The sequence below is a fragment of the Triticum aestivum genome, chromosome 1D, assembly GCF_018294505.1.
Source record: "Triticum aestivum cultivar Chinese Spring chromosome 1D, IWGSC CS RefSeq v2.1, whole genome shotgun sequence".
NCBI classification, from domain to species: domain Eukaryota; kingdom Viridiplantae; phylum Streptophyta; class Magnoliopsida; order Poales; family Poaceae; genus Triticum; species Triticum aestivum.
In genome coordinates this window covers 334180383-334194372 of record NC_057796.1, presented here as the reverse complement: position 1 = coordinate 334194372, position 13990 = coordinate 334180383, and the positions used below count along the sequence as shown (strand labels likewise).

Sequence of the window (13990 nt, the reverse complement as noted above, 5' to 3'; positions counted from 1 at the left end):
ATACGAAAAAGGATAAATAAAAAGAAAAAGAAAAAGAAAAAGAAACAGAAACAGAATTTAAAAAACAGAAACAATAAAAGAATAAAGATACATGAAAAATCAGAAAACCGGCAAAGAGTATAAAAAAACCGGTTTGGGGAACCTTCTAGAAGGTTCCCAGAACCGGTTTGCCTGGCAACGCTTTAATTCGCGAGGTGGGCCGGCCCGTCGCGCGCAGCTGCTCGCGCGCTTCAGCGAAGCCACTTCTCCTGGACACTCGCGGGCGTCAAATAGGATCCACCTGCCGAGTCCCACCATTGCATGTGTCCTTTGCAACTCCTTTACACTGCACTTCATGGGGAATTTTGCATTCACTACTTTTTGCAGAGAATCATAAGGAATTTTCTGTGATAGTACAATCCAACAAATCAAATTACTGCAGGATTCGAACAGACATGACATAACAATATTTTGTTCTTTCTATTCCTGTGTTTTGGAGAATCCTATGAATCAAATAGACCATAATATAGCACAGCTATACATGCAAATCGATTACGAGTGGCCCGGTGCCTCTAGAATAGAAAGTGAGGTAAACATAAACAACAATATGATATATAAAGTCTGAAGTCCCTCGAAAAGGAAAGGAGAACATGACGTGGGTGGATTTTTGCGGTTAACAGCTTATCATTCAGATCACTCAGCAGGATGTTCTTAAGCAGCTACAAGAATTTGTTCCAGGCTGTAATATACTTCCCATGGTAAGTACTTATGAGAGTACTCAAGGATCCTTCATTTCCGCTTTGTTGTACAACTGAATGGACCAGGAGACTAAAAAAGGAGAGCTTATGTTTCTGCTTTACAACCCAAAAATGAGACAAAGGATCAAATGACTACGTATTCTCTTGTCAACAACTGATTCTAGGTTAATGTGTAGGAATTAGCCACCATCCTCCGCTCAAGAGAACATGAATTGAATGCTCTGGTATTATTGATCATTGAGATTCTTTGATTCTACCCCAGCATCAGATGAATTAAGCTCCTCTCTGGCAAAATCATCATTCATATTTCGTCGTCCCACCCTACAATGTTTGCAGTGGCCTCATTGACCATCTTCACAAGGGTGGCCTGAAAAAATGTAATTCAGATCAGAAAACAACCATAGGAAGGGATTTTACATTTTATCATGAAACGCTAATTTAAATTGTAACGGATCCAGCTGTACTAAGCTCTAGTGCATGTCAAACTGAAAGAAGAAGAAAGATACTGATAAAGAACAAAGTCGTCCAACGTAAATTTCTGCAGGCTGGTCTAGCTTTTGCATCAACTTTTTTGTCTATTGCCGAACGAATTCCATTAACAATAGCAGCAGATCCAGAAGAATTGTGAGAATTTCAATCGCGTAACACCCTAGTTGGATAGCCAGAAGCAAAGGTTCAGAAGTTTTATGACCGACCCGTAATTTTTTATTAGATTGACGTATAGATCACAAAAAATAATCCATTGACACGGCCAATTCGAAAATTGCATATATTATATGGTAGTGCACATGAGATATTGGTACCACATGCCACTTATAACATCTTTGCTGGAATCACAGCCTGTAGTGGAAACTTGCATAAGGACGCTGCTGCGCCAACTGATGCAAAATGCATACATGCCAGGTTCATGTTGAAGTACGTACATCTATGTGCCAGTAGTAAGTGGCAAAACTCATCTTGAAAACAATGACATGAGACTGATATCCACAAAGCTCTCATAGCACAATACAAGTGCATAAACTTATGCTTCATTGGAAGAAACTAATGGAGAATCCCTTCTACTAATGAGTGGCTAAGAACTGAGCGCAGCTCAGTTGGCTAACGGCTTCTGTGCTTGAATATACACTTCAACACAGCCCACCTGGATTCGAAACATGACACAGGTGCTAGTGCCCCGTTAATAAAGTTCTCTTTTTTACTGATGAGTGGCTCAAAAGATGCAAAAACTAATACCAATGCATCATTTGCAAGTTGGCTACATGCATGTTCTGCCTCATGGAGTAAAACTTTGTATATTGGGTTACAAGCTAATATGGTATGGAATTCCCACTGAATCTTTTTGGAGAAGATGATGTGTCCAGCCGTCCAGGCTTATTTGACAATAGTCTTCTGAATGCATGCATTAGTTCCTTCACTCTGTTATAGACCTGGCTGGGTTTGCGTCAAAATGTAGGACAGTCGCCCTTGATCTGGTCATGCCACCTGCCAAGGCTCTGACATATGATTAAAAAAACGACCAGGAACTTGTGTACAGAAACCTAAGCTTAACCAGATAAGTCCTAAAAATAGATTGACAACCAAATTATGACGTTCTTTAAGCCATAATCAACAAAGCTTGCAGCTCAATCTTCTTCATCTCCCGATCCATGCTGCCGGTGATGATTCCCCTAATTGCTCAATACGCTGACGATACTCTTCTCATTATCCAAGCTTGCCCTTGTCAGCTCCTTTGCCTCAAAAGGTCTTTTAGAGCTTTTGTCAATCCACTGGCCTTCAGGTTAACTTCCATAAATCCGGCATTCACCCCATCAACACGCCTGAGGACAAAATGGCTAATTTAGCCGGTCTGTTTGGCTGCAAAATTGAGTCAATTCGTTTTAACTACCTTGGACTCCCTCTTGGTATCACTAGACCGAAAATCAGGGATTATGCCCCCTTCATCAATCATATCGACAGAAGATTAGCTTCCAGCTCGTCATTCATGTCTCTCTTAGTGGCCAAAGCTGTGATAACCGCTCCCCCAACCTTGTACACGGGTACCTCAGACGTCCCTAATGGTGTCAAAGACATTGTTGATATATCTAGAAGAATTTGTGTCTGCGGTAAATCTGAATTCTCCAATAGTCCTAAGGCTTTGGCAGCCTGGTCTAGTGTTTACCGCCGCAAAGGCAATGGGTTTCTTGGTATTATCAACCTCTCTGCTCAGAATGAAGCTCTGTTGATGAAACATCTCTTTAAATTCTATAACAAGGACGACATCCCCTGGGTCAATCCCATCTGGAATTACTACACCAATATCCCTCCTCATGCATCTAGGCCCATGGGATCCTTCTGGTGGCATGATGTCTTCAAAATTTATCACAATTCAGACAGCAGGCTCTTGCTCTATTGCAAGAGGAGATACTGCTCTCATCTGGAGCGGCAACTGATCTGATCACCTTTTGAGGAGAAGATTTCCCAGGCTTCATTCCTTTACCCTTGATAACCTTATATTGGTCCATGACGTGGTTGCTGTCCAATACCCTTTCAGATCTTTTTCATTTTCCTCTGTCCAGCTAGGCTTTTGATGAATTCCATGAATTCAGGCAATATCTGTCCAGCATGCATCTTTCCCTGATGTTGCTGATTCTTGGTCCTTCTCACTGGGATTAAAATTTTCTTCTAAAATATATAGCGCCTATTTTCAGCACATTCAGGTCCTTTTACTTCTTGACTCTAGAAATCCAAGTGCCCTAACGTTGCCAGTTCACCCCCCCCCCCCCCCCCCCCTCCGGTGAAGTACAAGATCAACAAGCCTTTCTTCTCTGAAGTCCTGACAGTTGCGGCATAGAATATTTGGAAGCAAAGAACCGCAAAAAGTCTTTGACAACATTACTCATAGTAGGGGCTCTTGGTTGTTTAATTTGAAGAGGGATCTTTGCCATCTTTCTCACAGAACAAGGGAGGAGCTTGCCACCTCTCTCAGGTCTTGGCTGGGCCATCTAAAGGCTAATTCTGTGCCAAGCCTGTCTATGTGTGTTCTTCTGATAGCCCCCTCCCCTCACCCCCTTCCAGCCTTGTACATATCCTCTCTTGTATATATTATTCTTATTAGCTTTACTGTCGGGGCCTCCCCTACAATTTCCCCTTTTTTAAAGGTATACTACAGTAATCGCCTCGCCATGACTCACTGTCACCAGCCCCACACCCATTACAAAATATATACAATCAGTTATATACAAGGATCAAGATCACGCGACCAAACATCAATATTCACAGCAGGAAGAGTCAATAAGATTCCTTCTTATTCGGTTGTTTTTGCTATGTCTATTAACATAGAACCCACTTACCCACGACAAGTTCAATTTACAGGAGATAAGCTAAACATGGATACACTATTGCGAATGCCAGAAAGATAAGATTTTACACTTTGACGCAAGGCAATTCAGAAATTTCAGAAACGTGAAGTCAACAGTTTTAGAAGGAAATGGCATTTCGTCGTACTGAAAAAAATATGCAAAACAGTATGTGCATACCACACTTTCAGGAACTCCTGGAGGGGGTAATGAAAGATTTCTTGGTGGTGGTGAGCGAAGATAAGATCTCTTATCAAAACGCCATTCCCCGATCTTACCATAAGTCAGCTCACCCTACATTTTTACAAGATAATCACAAACATGCTATCATGAGAAGCTTATAAAGTTACAATTTTGTTGCAGTAATAGAGAAATACTACCTCTGTAACTAAATATAAGACGTTTTTGAACTGCAAAAACGCCTTATATTTAGTTACAAAAGTAGTAGATTTTACAGAACAATGGCAGGCATCTTCAAGATGTTGACAGATGTTTAAGGTTAAACAGCAGTCACCTTTAATGAATAGTCACATCCGTAAGTATAATGGATGATGAATGTGTTGTCTGATTTTGCGTCCCATGGAGGCTGCAATGAGAATTAATCACATATTTGATGATATGAGCTGCCACAAACAAACTACGGGATAATCTATCAAGTGGCAGAATTCTATGCACCTGAATCATGAAATCTTTTTGGAGGCTGTGGTGCACACCATGCAATGCACTTGCAACAGCATATGCATACCTATAAATATGATAGAAAGGAGCTCCAAATAAGTCTCGCGCATGTTAAGTCAATAGGTAAAAGTATATAGAACTGCACTGACATTTCCAAGACCCATCCAAAAGCTTTGTCTGTCTCCACATCCTCTTTCATTTTTAGCGAAACATTCATCCAGGTTGGAGCAATCTTCTCAAGCTGGGCCTTAGATATTTTGAGGACATCCAAAATAGGATAAAATTGTCATGACAGGTGAGTATACAGAAATAGTACTTACTAAAAGAACAAAGTTTTGGCACATTATGCCATCTTGGCATCTAGTATAGCTGAACCAGTCATGGTAACAGAAGTATAAAGCTTAGCACAGCTAAGTATTCTACTCCCTTCGTTCTTCTTTATAAGACGTTTGGACAGCTGACATTGAACTGTTTTGGATGCTGTCTGAATTGTCTAAACGTCTTATAAAAGTGAACAGAGGGAGTACTAATCTTCTCACAAGAGAAGAGTTGTACCTTCTGGATAATCACAGGGGAGTTGCCAATAGGATCGATATTTGAGACAGGACCTTTTTCTTCTGGAAAGAACTTCCTTAGTATCTTCTCATTGTCAGTTGGTTTGATGTAGAAAAACGGAAATGCAGCAGGTTCTTCACCATGAGCTAAGTTTGGCAAAGGCTTCACAAAGATATGATCTGGCTCAGCCATAAGTATATAACTGCAAATCGTTTTATTAGGAAACCAATTAACCTAAATATTCCAGTGAAGACAAACAAAGAACAGAAGGAAATATGCTTACTCCTCCTTGATGTTTGCCTTTTGCAACCATTGGACAAATGCCCAAGGTCTATTGAGGACAATGTAACCCTGAACAAAACATCATATTAGCAAAAGCTTCAACTCCACAAATGGTAACAAAATGGAATATCCAAAACCTCACCCGGTCAGCGCCTTCAGGGAGGGGGTCAACCACTAAGGTGGGTATCTCATCCATCAAACCATCCGGCTTTCCGGAGTGAAGGATCCGCGTGAAGCCGCCCATATCCGAGCCAGGCCTGACCCTCATCTGCTTGTACCAGTAGTACATTATCCGCGACTGCCACTGGCTGTACAGCGCATCCGTCGCCGTAAGGGCGACGTGGAACCTCTTCGACGGGTCCGAACCAGACCCGAAGGCCACGGCACCGCCCTGATCGCCGCTGCCGAGCAATTTGCGTGGCCCGTCTCCGCTTCGGCTGTGGCCCACCATTGTGAGGAAGTTGTAGGTCGCGAAGAAGCAGCCGACCGAGATGAGGATGAGCAAGAAGGGGGAGGCCTTGCCGGCATTCTTCCTCCCGACGATCATCGTCGACGCTCCGATCCAACAAGGGGGCGGGCTGCACCTCGTGTCCCGTGGGATCACAGCAAAAGGGGAGCTCACCCAGTAAAGGGGGAGTCAGAGGCTAGGTGGTTCGGCGGCGCCGCCGACGATTGAGGGTTTAGGGGCTCCCGATTCGGCTCGATCGTGCCGGGGAATCGGATTCGGTGGATCTGAGATCGCGGTCAACCTCCGACACCGCAGAGAGCGCGGGGAGAGCAGGAAGTGACTACTCACTTCTACTCACGACGAAGGGGGGAGTGACTCTTCGCCGGCCGCCTCCGCCAGGGATGGTTTCGGCGGCGGCCGCGAAGAGCGCTGACCTCTCTCCGGTAAGGACAAAGGAGTGGTGGTGTAGGCGTAGGGGAAGGAAGAAACGAGAGAAGCTCGTTACGGCGATGTGGTAGTAAACGCTGTGACGGGTAAGAGCACAGCGAATCGACCTACACAGTGGTATCTCTGCCCACCATTTTCAAGTCCCCGTGCAATTTCTGAATTTATTTTATAATTTCCGGCGATGCATTTTCAGTGGAAGGAGATGTTTCCATCGAAGATGCTATGCCGACTCAGTCTTTCGAAGATGCTCATAGCGATAGTGTGAGCGGGTGTGCATTTATAAGGATAAGTGTATACACATATGTATAAGCGCTTGCGTCTGTACTGTGTTTAAAAAACAGGTAAGAGCACATGTATAACCATAAAAATCAGATGGATAGAATGTTCCATGGTATTGAAAAGTTGTTTTTTCTTTAAAAAAGTTGTTTTTTACGTGATAATCTAGAAAAAGTTCGTGTGTTGCACCGGGTGTAACAAACCCTCGCACGCCTCTAACGACCCTTCCGTATTGTCACTTCTCCTCTTCGCTTCATGAGCCATCTCATGTGGACTTGTAATGATGGTCAACATCAAATTTGACTGCATCATCGTCAAGGGCGCGGGAGGAGCGGCCGCTGGTGGAGGCTCACCGAGGTGGATGAGCAGAGGCGTGAGGCGGCATCTGTGAAGCTCTCAGGAGTGCTTCTCATAAGTTGGCACACATGTCATAAATCTTTTTTTAGCCCAAAACATCACACATGTTACTAATCTTGGCGGATTTAGGGCCAGTTCTTTTGGCAGCTGAAAAAATAAATCGCTCCCTTTTTAGCTTTTTTATAAGCCGCCTCTCTTGTTCTTTGGGGTTTCTAAACTATTTATGAATTTAGAGTCTCAATAAACTCAAAGGGCTTGTTTTTAAAACTGAAGAGAGGCGGCTTGATTTTTAAGCCGCCCAAAGAACTAGCCTTATCCAAATTTAGTCTAGAAGAATTATGCTTTTGTTAGCCCACCAACACGGCATGTCATCCATCCTTTTCTTTTGTTAGCCCACATGACTAATTTAATCCAACTTTAATTCAAAAGAATTCTGTTTTTGTTAGCTCATCACACCACGTGTCTTTGTTTCTTAGAGCATTTATAGCCGGGTGCCCCAAACCAGCCTCATACGCCCAGGAGAGCCGCCCGGTCACTGACCGGTCATGAAATTTTGACCCAGACGAGCGCCTTAAATGGGCCTCAAACGCCCGGACTGACCGGTACCCCTCAAATCCTGAGGCGGATATGGAGGCCTTCGGGTACTCTATTTACGATTTGTAAGGGATAAGTCCTTCTATATGCACACATCGGATATGTATGGAAGAAGGGGCTACACCGGTGTGCGGATATCAAAGGAAGCTAAATCCTGAAGTGAAAGAAGTGTAGGAAAAGAACTAATTTGTTAACTTGATGCAAGAATCATATAGACTGTTTTTGTAAGTAAGTGGATAAGTCGAGTTCATTGTGTTCTTAAGAAAGGAGGGTTTACTGTGGTACCTAATAAAAACAACGAACTAATCCCCCACCAGAACAATAGTTGGGTACAGAATGTGCATTGATTCCAGGAGATTAAATCAGGATACGCGAAAGGACCATTATCGATTGCCCTTCATGGATCAAATGCTTGAAAGATTGTGAAATCACACTCATTTCTGTTACCTTGATGGATACTTTGGATTTTCACAAATAGCCGTGCATCCCGATGATCAAGAGAAACTACGTTTGCTTGCCCTTCCTGTATGTTTTCTTAACACTGCATGCCATTTGGACTTTGCGATGCCCCTACTACTTCCCAAACATGCATGAATCCTATATTTGCTGATTTTGTGGAGGAAATTGTGGAAGTTTTCATGGGCGAATTTTTTTTCTACAGAACTTCTTTATATGATTGCCTTATAGTCTTAACAAAGTTTTACTACGGTGTGAGGACACTAACCTCGTTTTAAATTGGGAGAAGTGACACTTCATGGTAAGTGAAGAAATTGTTTTGGGTCACAAAATATCCAGAAAAGGTATCAAGGTGGATAGACCAAAAAATGCAATAGAAAAGTTATTGTATCCATGAGACATAAAAGGGGTGCAGAGTTTTCTTAGGCATGTAGGTTTCTATAGACATTTCATTAAAGATTCTCTAGTATTTCAAAATCCTTGACTAATATTTTTTAGAAGGGGTGTTCCCTTTGAATTCAATGAGGAGTGAAAGATAGCCTTCAAAAAGCTAAAACAAGGGTTGCTCATGGCACCTGTCATTACACCTCCCAATTGAGATCAACCCTTTGAGGTAGTATGCAAAACTGACAACAACGCGGTAAGTGTTGTGTTGGGGCACCACGAAGGTAACAAGTTCATTATAATTTATTATTCTAGCCACACTCTAAATGATGCAGAAAGGAATTATGCTATAAATAATAGATAATTACATGGAGTGGTATTTTCTTGTGAAAAGTTCAGGCCTTATATTATAGAGACAAAAGTCATTATCTACACAGACCGTCAAACAATGAAGGAAGTTTTGGCAAAGACACGAAACCTCGATGGATTGGTGGGCTCTTCTCCTACAATAGTTTGTCACTAAAATATCAGACCGAAGTGAAATAGACAAGGCATTGGTGAATGTCTTGTTCGTGAAGAAGGATGAAGAGAAGGCCTTAGAGACGGCAATCTGTATCCCTTACGGTACAATGGTGACTTTGGATAAAACCACCACACATACTGAACCCCCACTTATTTGCATAGAAGATCCATCCCTAAATATGGAGGTAAGGAAAGCACGAGAATATGATATAATTGATTATACTAATGCTATGTATCCCAGCAAACTTGCTAGGACTGACCTCTCGCCGAGGCCAATGAGAGAAAAGATAGTTGGAAGGAAGTCATATCTTAAGAACAAGTCTTGGGCCCAGTGCCAAAAAATTGTTGGTAACATCTTTAGGCAAGTCTAAAGTGTCAAAAATTCCATTCATTTAGTTTTGTCTTGTTTTTCTGTCAAGACTAGCAGTTTTCTAGGCGGCACGAGTGCTTGGTCGTACCGGACGCATCTCCGGCTCGGGATGTTTCTGTTGCTATGGTCGAAAGTGGGTATGACCCATGGTACAAGCGCCTCGTTCTCTCCAAAAGTACTCTGACTCTTGAAAAAACGTGTTTTTACCGCAAGCGGTGTAGGGGAGTCGACCGGTGGTACAAGCGCATGCACTTGTACCAAAGGCCATTGGTCGCTCTATTGTTTCTGGCTTGAAGCGACAAAAACAATGTGAACTCTTTGTACAAGTGCATACACTTGTACCAGACATGGTCACACACAATTGGAGCCCGATTCAAATATTATCCCTAATTTTGTTTGGTTTGTTTCCTAACCTTTTTTCAATCCACCTTATCTCGAGATTACCTGTGAGCCTAGCCCGTTATATATTGATCCATTGCCCCCTTTCTCTCCAAAACTAACAAGGCCAATCTAGTCAAAGTTTTCTTAAGCTTAGAGGCCATGGCACGTTCATGGGAAGAGAGGCAAACCTCTTCCCAAGAGGAGGAGGATTGGGAGCTCGAAGGTCGTGACTCTCCCTACAACTCCAATATGGATGGGGCACATCACATGGACAGCGACGGGTCCTCCTAGGAGGAACCGGGGGAGGAGTTCTATGAAGATGATGAAGAAGAAGAGGGAAGGAACAAGAAGCCGGAACCAATTTCCAACGAGTCCGTCAAGCTCTTCAACACCGGCGACCGCCTCGATTCATCAAGAGCGATCCAACCGTATTCCATCATGCATGCATTTTAGAGGGGAATCCCTATTTTTATCTGCTATCCTTGAAAGAAAAATGTCCCTTTTTTATAGGGGATTTTTTTTCTAAACTTGGCATGTGCATTTTTATTATATGTAGCATTTGTTGGTATTTTTGTGATGCCCCCCATGGCAAGCTTTTCAGAAATTTTATCACTTACTCATGGCATTTTTTGGAATTGTTTTTATTTTACTTTCGCACATGGCAATCGTATTTATCAAGAGTACGACATTTAATAATTAGCAAAAGTACGAGTTTGGATATCCACTAGAGCTAGTAGACACTAGTGACTAACGATAATAGTGCCAAAAACATAAGAACAACTTTGGTTGTGCTACTTATTACACAGTACCATCTATTGTGTGACTTGGATTTTCAAATTATTTGAAAAAATGTGTATTTGAAAAAGTTCATCGATTCACGAGTTTAAAAAAATTCATCATTTTTGAAGAAAAGTTCACAACCTTGGAAATGTAAGTGCATCTAGTGCCCCTTAGTGATTTTGGTGTATTGAAGACTTATAGGTTAAGGGACTGGTGCGTTTGTAAGTGTACACAGGTCTATAAGTCTATGAGGAGTTTGATATTTACAGAGAAAGTCGATCCCTAAAAATGAATGTCTTCAACTTAAGACTTTGGATTTCTGAAGACTTTCTGAAGACTTTGAAAGTGAAGAAATTGGTGTAACCGTGAAGACTTGATGTTCATGCGAGGAATATGAAGCGTGAAGACTTTTGTGTTCGTAGTTTCATTTTCTCTTTCTTGAGTCATAGGAAACTCCATACTATTAAAGGGGGTCGAGGAAAAACTAAGGAAAAGTTTCCAAGTGATACTCATCTCAAAATCCTACACCTACCAATCCTTTCGAGTGAAGCCATTGGAAATCTCATGCAGTTCGGTCAATTTCTTCAGTGACAGAGACAAAGCTCTTCTGGTCTCATAGGAATTTGTTCTGACTGAGGAGTTAGGAATTCGCCAATGCGGATTACCTACAAGTGAGGAACACAAGTGAGGAACATGATAGCCCTGAGATTTTGAGCCTCAAATTTCCGACCGTTGCTGTGCTACGCGCCAGCTATCCCAAAATATCTACCCACCTAACGGTCATATCATTGAAGGGCATTTATGTCTTATCATGTCGGGCTGCTCCCTAGGCTATAAATAGCCGCCCCCTACAACCACTGGCTGGTTGGCTGCTCCGAGAGAAACTGACACTTGTCATTAAGAGCATCCCATCCTCCGAGGACTTTGAGCGAAAATCATCAAGTGAGGAAAACCCAAACCCAAACACCTACAAACCCAAAGTGATTGAGCATCACTGAAGAGGTTGATCCTGTGTGGATCCGACGCTTGTTACCTTTGAAGACTGTGCATCTTCCAGACGGTTAGGCGTCATGGTCTAGAGCATCCAAGGGGAAATTATGGATCGCCGAGTGACCAAGTTTGTGAAGGTTTGGAAGTCACCTGAAGACTTACACGAGTGATTGAGCGAGGTCTGTGTGACCTTAGCTTAAGGAGGATATGGTGAGGACTGTGTGTCCGGGACTGTGTGTCCTCAGGTTTAAATACCTAGCCGCTCCAACCAGATGTACAACTGTCACAGTAGTTGGAACTGGTCTACCAAATCACTGTCTTCACCAAGCCTACCGGTTCTATTTCCTCAACCCTTCCATTTCCTCATTACTGTGTTGTGTGCTTGTTCATATCTGTTTGAAGACTTTGACTGAAGACTTTCTCAATTTCCTCAGTTTAGTTTCTTTAGTCTGTTTGTCTTCATCATGTTTATCCTGTGCTTACGCTTTCAGTACTCTGTGTTTGTTTTTATTTCATCATGATGACTGTGCTTATGTTATGTTATGTTTGCATCTGAGTACTTATTCCGCTGCAAGTAGTTCTTTGCTTAGGAATTTCCTCACCCTGAAATTCCTCAGTGAAGAATTCATAAAAATTACCTATTCACCCCCCTCTAGTTGACTTAACGCACTTTCAGGAAAAAGTTCTTTGATTTTGAAAACATGTTCATCAATTTTGAAAAAGTTCATCGGTTTTGAAAAAACTAATCAATTTTGAAAAAAGTTCTTGGAAAAAATTCATCAATTTTGAAAAAGATCATCAGTTTTAATAAAAGTTCACAAAAATTGAAAAAATTCCATCGATTTTGAAAAAAAATCACAGATTTAAACAATAGTTCATGATTTTTTTGAAAGTTGATGCACTTGAAAAAAGTAATTGGATTTAGAGAAAGTTCACAAAATAGAAAAAAGTTCATAAATTTGAGAAACTTCATGAATTTGAAAAAGTTCATAAAATTTGAAAAACTCAAGAATTTGAAAATATATTTTAAAAAAGAATGCAAATACAAAACGAAAAAAGGAAAAAAAGGGACAGGGAAAGGGGAAAATGAGAACTGGCAAAATAAACACATAGTACTAGGAGAAGTAAAAGATTCCTATAAGCTAAGAGCATCTCCACTCGTTCGGCCCCCCATGGGCTTGAAATAGCGCCGCCTGGGGCGCACCGGTGAAAAAGTCGGCGTGGGGGCGATCGGTTTCCCAACCGCCGTCCCAAGGTCGCCCAGACGCCCTTTTTTAAGAACCAAACTCAGCCAAAATTCAGCCCAACACGACACAAATTTGGAGGAAATTTAGGCGTTTCATTGATATCTGTACAAAAATTGAAAACATAATTTAAAAACAAACTTAAAACGGCTACTACTACTACGCCGCTGCCGCCGCCCACCGCGCCACCTTGAACCTTCTACATGCCGAGGATCCTGTAGAAGTTGGTGTAGTCGCCGCCGCCGCAGTCGTCGTCGTCGCCGCCGCTGATACGTCTCCAACGTATCTATATTTTTTTATTGTTCTATGTTGTTATATTATCATTCTTGGATGTTTTATAATCATTTCTTAACAACTTTATATCATTTTTTTGGGACTAACCTATTGACATAGTGCCAAGTGCCAGTTGCTGTTTTTTGCTTGTTTTTTACTTCACAAAAAATCAATACCAAACGGAGCCCAAACGCAACGAAATTTTTTGGAGAATTTTTCTGGACCAGAAGACATCTGGTGGGCCAAAGAAGTACCGGAGGGGGCTCCGAGGGGAGCACAACCCACCAGGTCGCGCCTGGAGGCCCAGGCGCGCCCAGGTGGGTTGTGCCCACCTCGGTGGCCTCCCGCACCACTCTTCGCCCTATAAATTGCCAAATATTCCAAAAACCCTAGGGGAGTTGCTAGATGATACGTCTCCAATGTATCTATAATTTTTTATTGTTCCATGCTATTATATTATCCATCTAGGATGTTTTATATGCTATTTTATATGATTTTTGGGACTAACCTATTAACCTAGAGCCCAGTGCCAGTTTTTTCCTTCTTTTTGAGTATAGCAGAAAAGGACAACCAAACGGAGTCCAATTGACCTGAAATTTCACGGAGATTGTTTTTGGACCAGAAGAAGGCCACGGAGCACCAGAGATGGGCCAGAAGAGTCCCGAGGCACCCACGAGGGTGGGGGCGCGCCCTATCCCCTGGGCGCGCCCCTACCTCGTGGCCGCCTCAGAGACCCCCCTGAGTTGTTCCTGACGCCAAAACCTCTTATATATACCCAAACTTCCAGAACATAACCTAGATGGGGAGTTCCATCGCCGCAATCCTCTGTAGCCACCGAAAACCAATCTAGACCCGTTCCGGCACCCTGCCGGAGGGGGGGA

The 13990-nt window shown here is 42.4% G+C and overlaps 1 protein-coding gene across 1 annotated transcript; it reads right to left on the bottom strand.

The window, feature by feature from the left end:
- Positions 1-643: 643 nt before the first annotated feature.
- On the bottom strand, positions 644-6572 carry LOC123181853 (hydroxyproline O-arabinosyltransferase NOD3). Its single transcript, XM_044594252.1, has 8 exons — positions 5730-6572; positions 5589-5656; positions 5306-5507; positions 4900-4997; positions 4748-4817; positions 4587-4658; positions 4253-4366; positions 644-1104 (listed from the first exon to the last, which is right to left on the bottom strand). Exons 1-8 carry the CDS (start codon positions 6132-6134, stop codon positions 1039-1041), a joined length of 1095 nt encoding a protein of 364 aa, XP_044450187.1. The 5' UTR covers positions 6135-6572; the 3' UTR covers positions 644-1038.
- Positions 6573-13990: the final 7418 nt, after the last annotated feature.

Coding starts and splice junctions, on each gene's coding strand:
- LOC123181853 (XM_044594252.1), bottom strand. CDS start 6,134: ATGATCGTCGGGAGGAAGAATGCCGGCAAGGCCTCCCCCTTCTTGCTC. Junction 4,998..5,305: donor CCCCTGTGATTATCCAGAAG/GTACAACTCTTC, acceptor AAAATATCTAAG/GCCCAGCTTGAGAAGATTGC. Junction 4,367..4,586: donor GATGTGACTATTCATTAAAG/GTGACTGCTGTT, acceptor GTAAAAATGTAG/GGTGAGCTGACTTATGGTAA.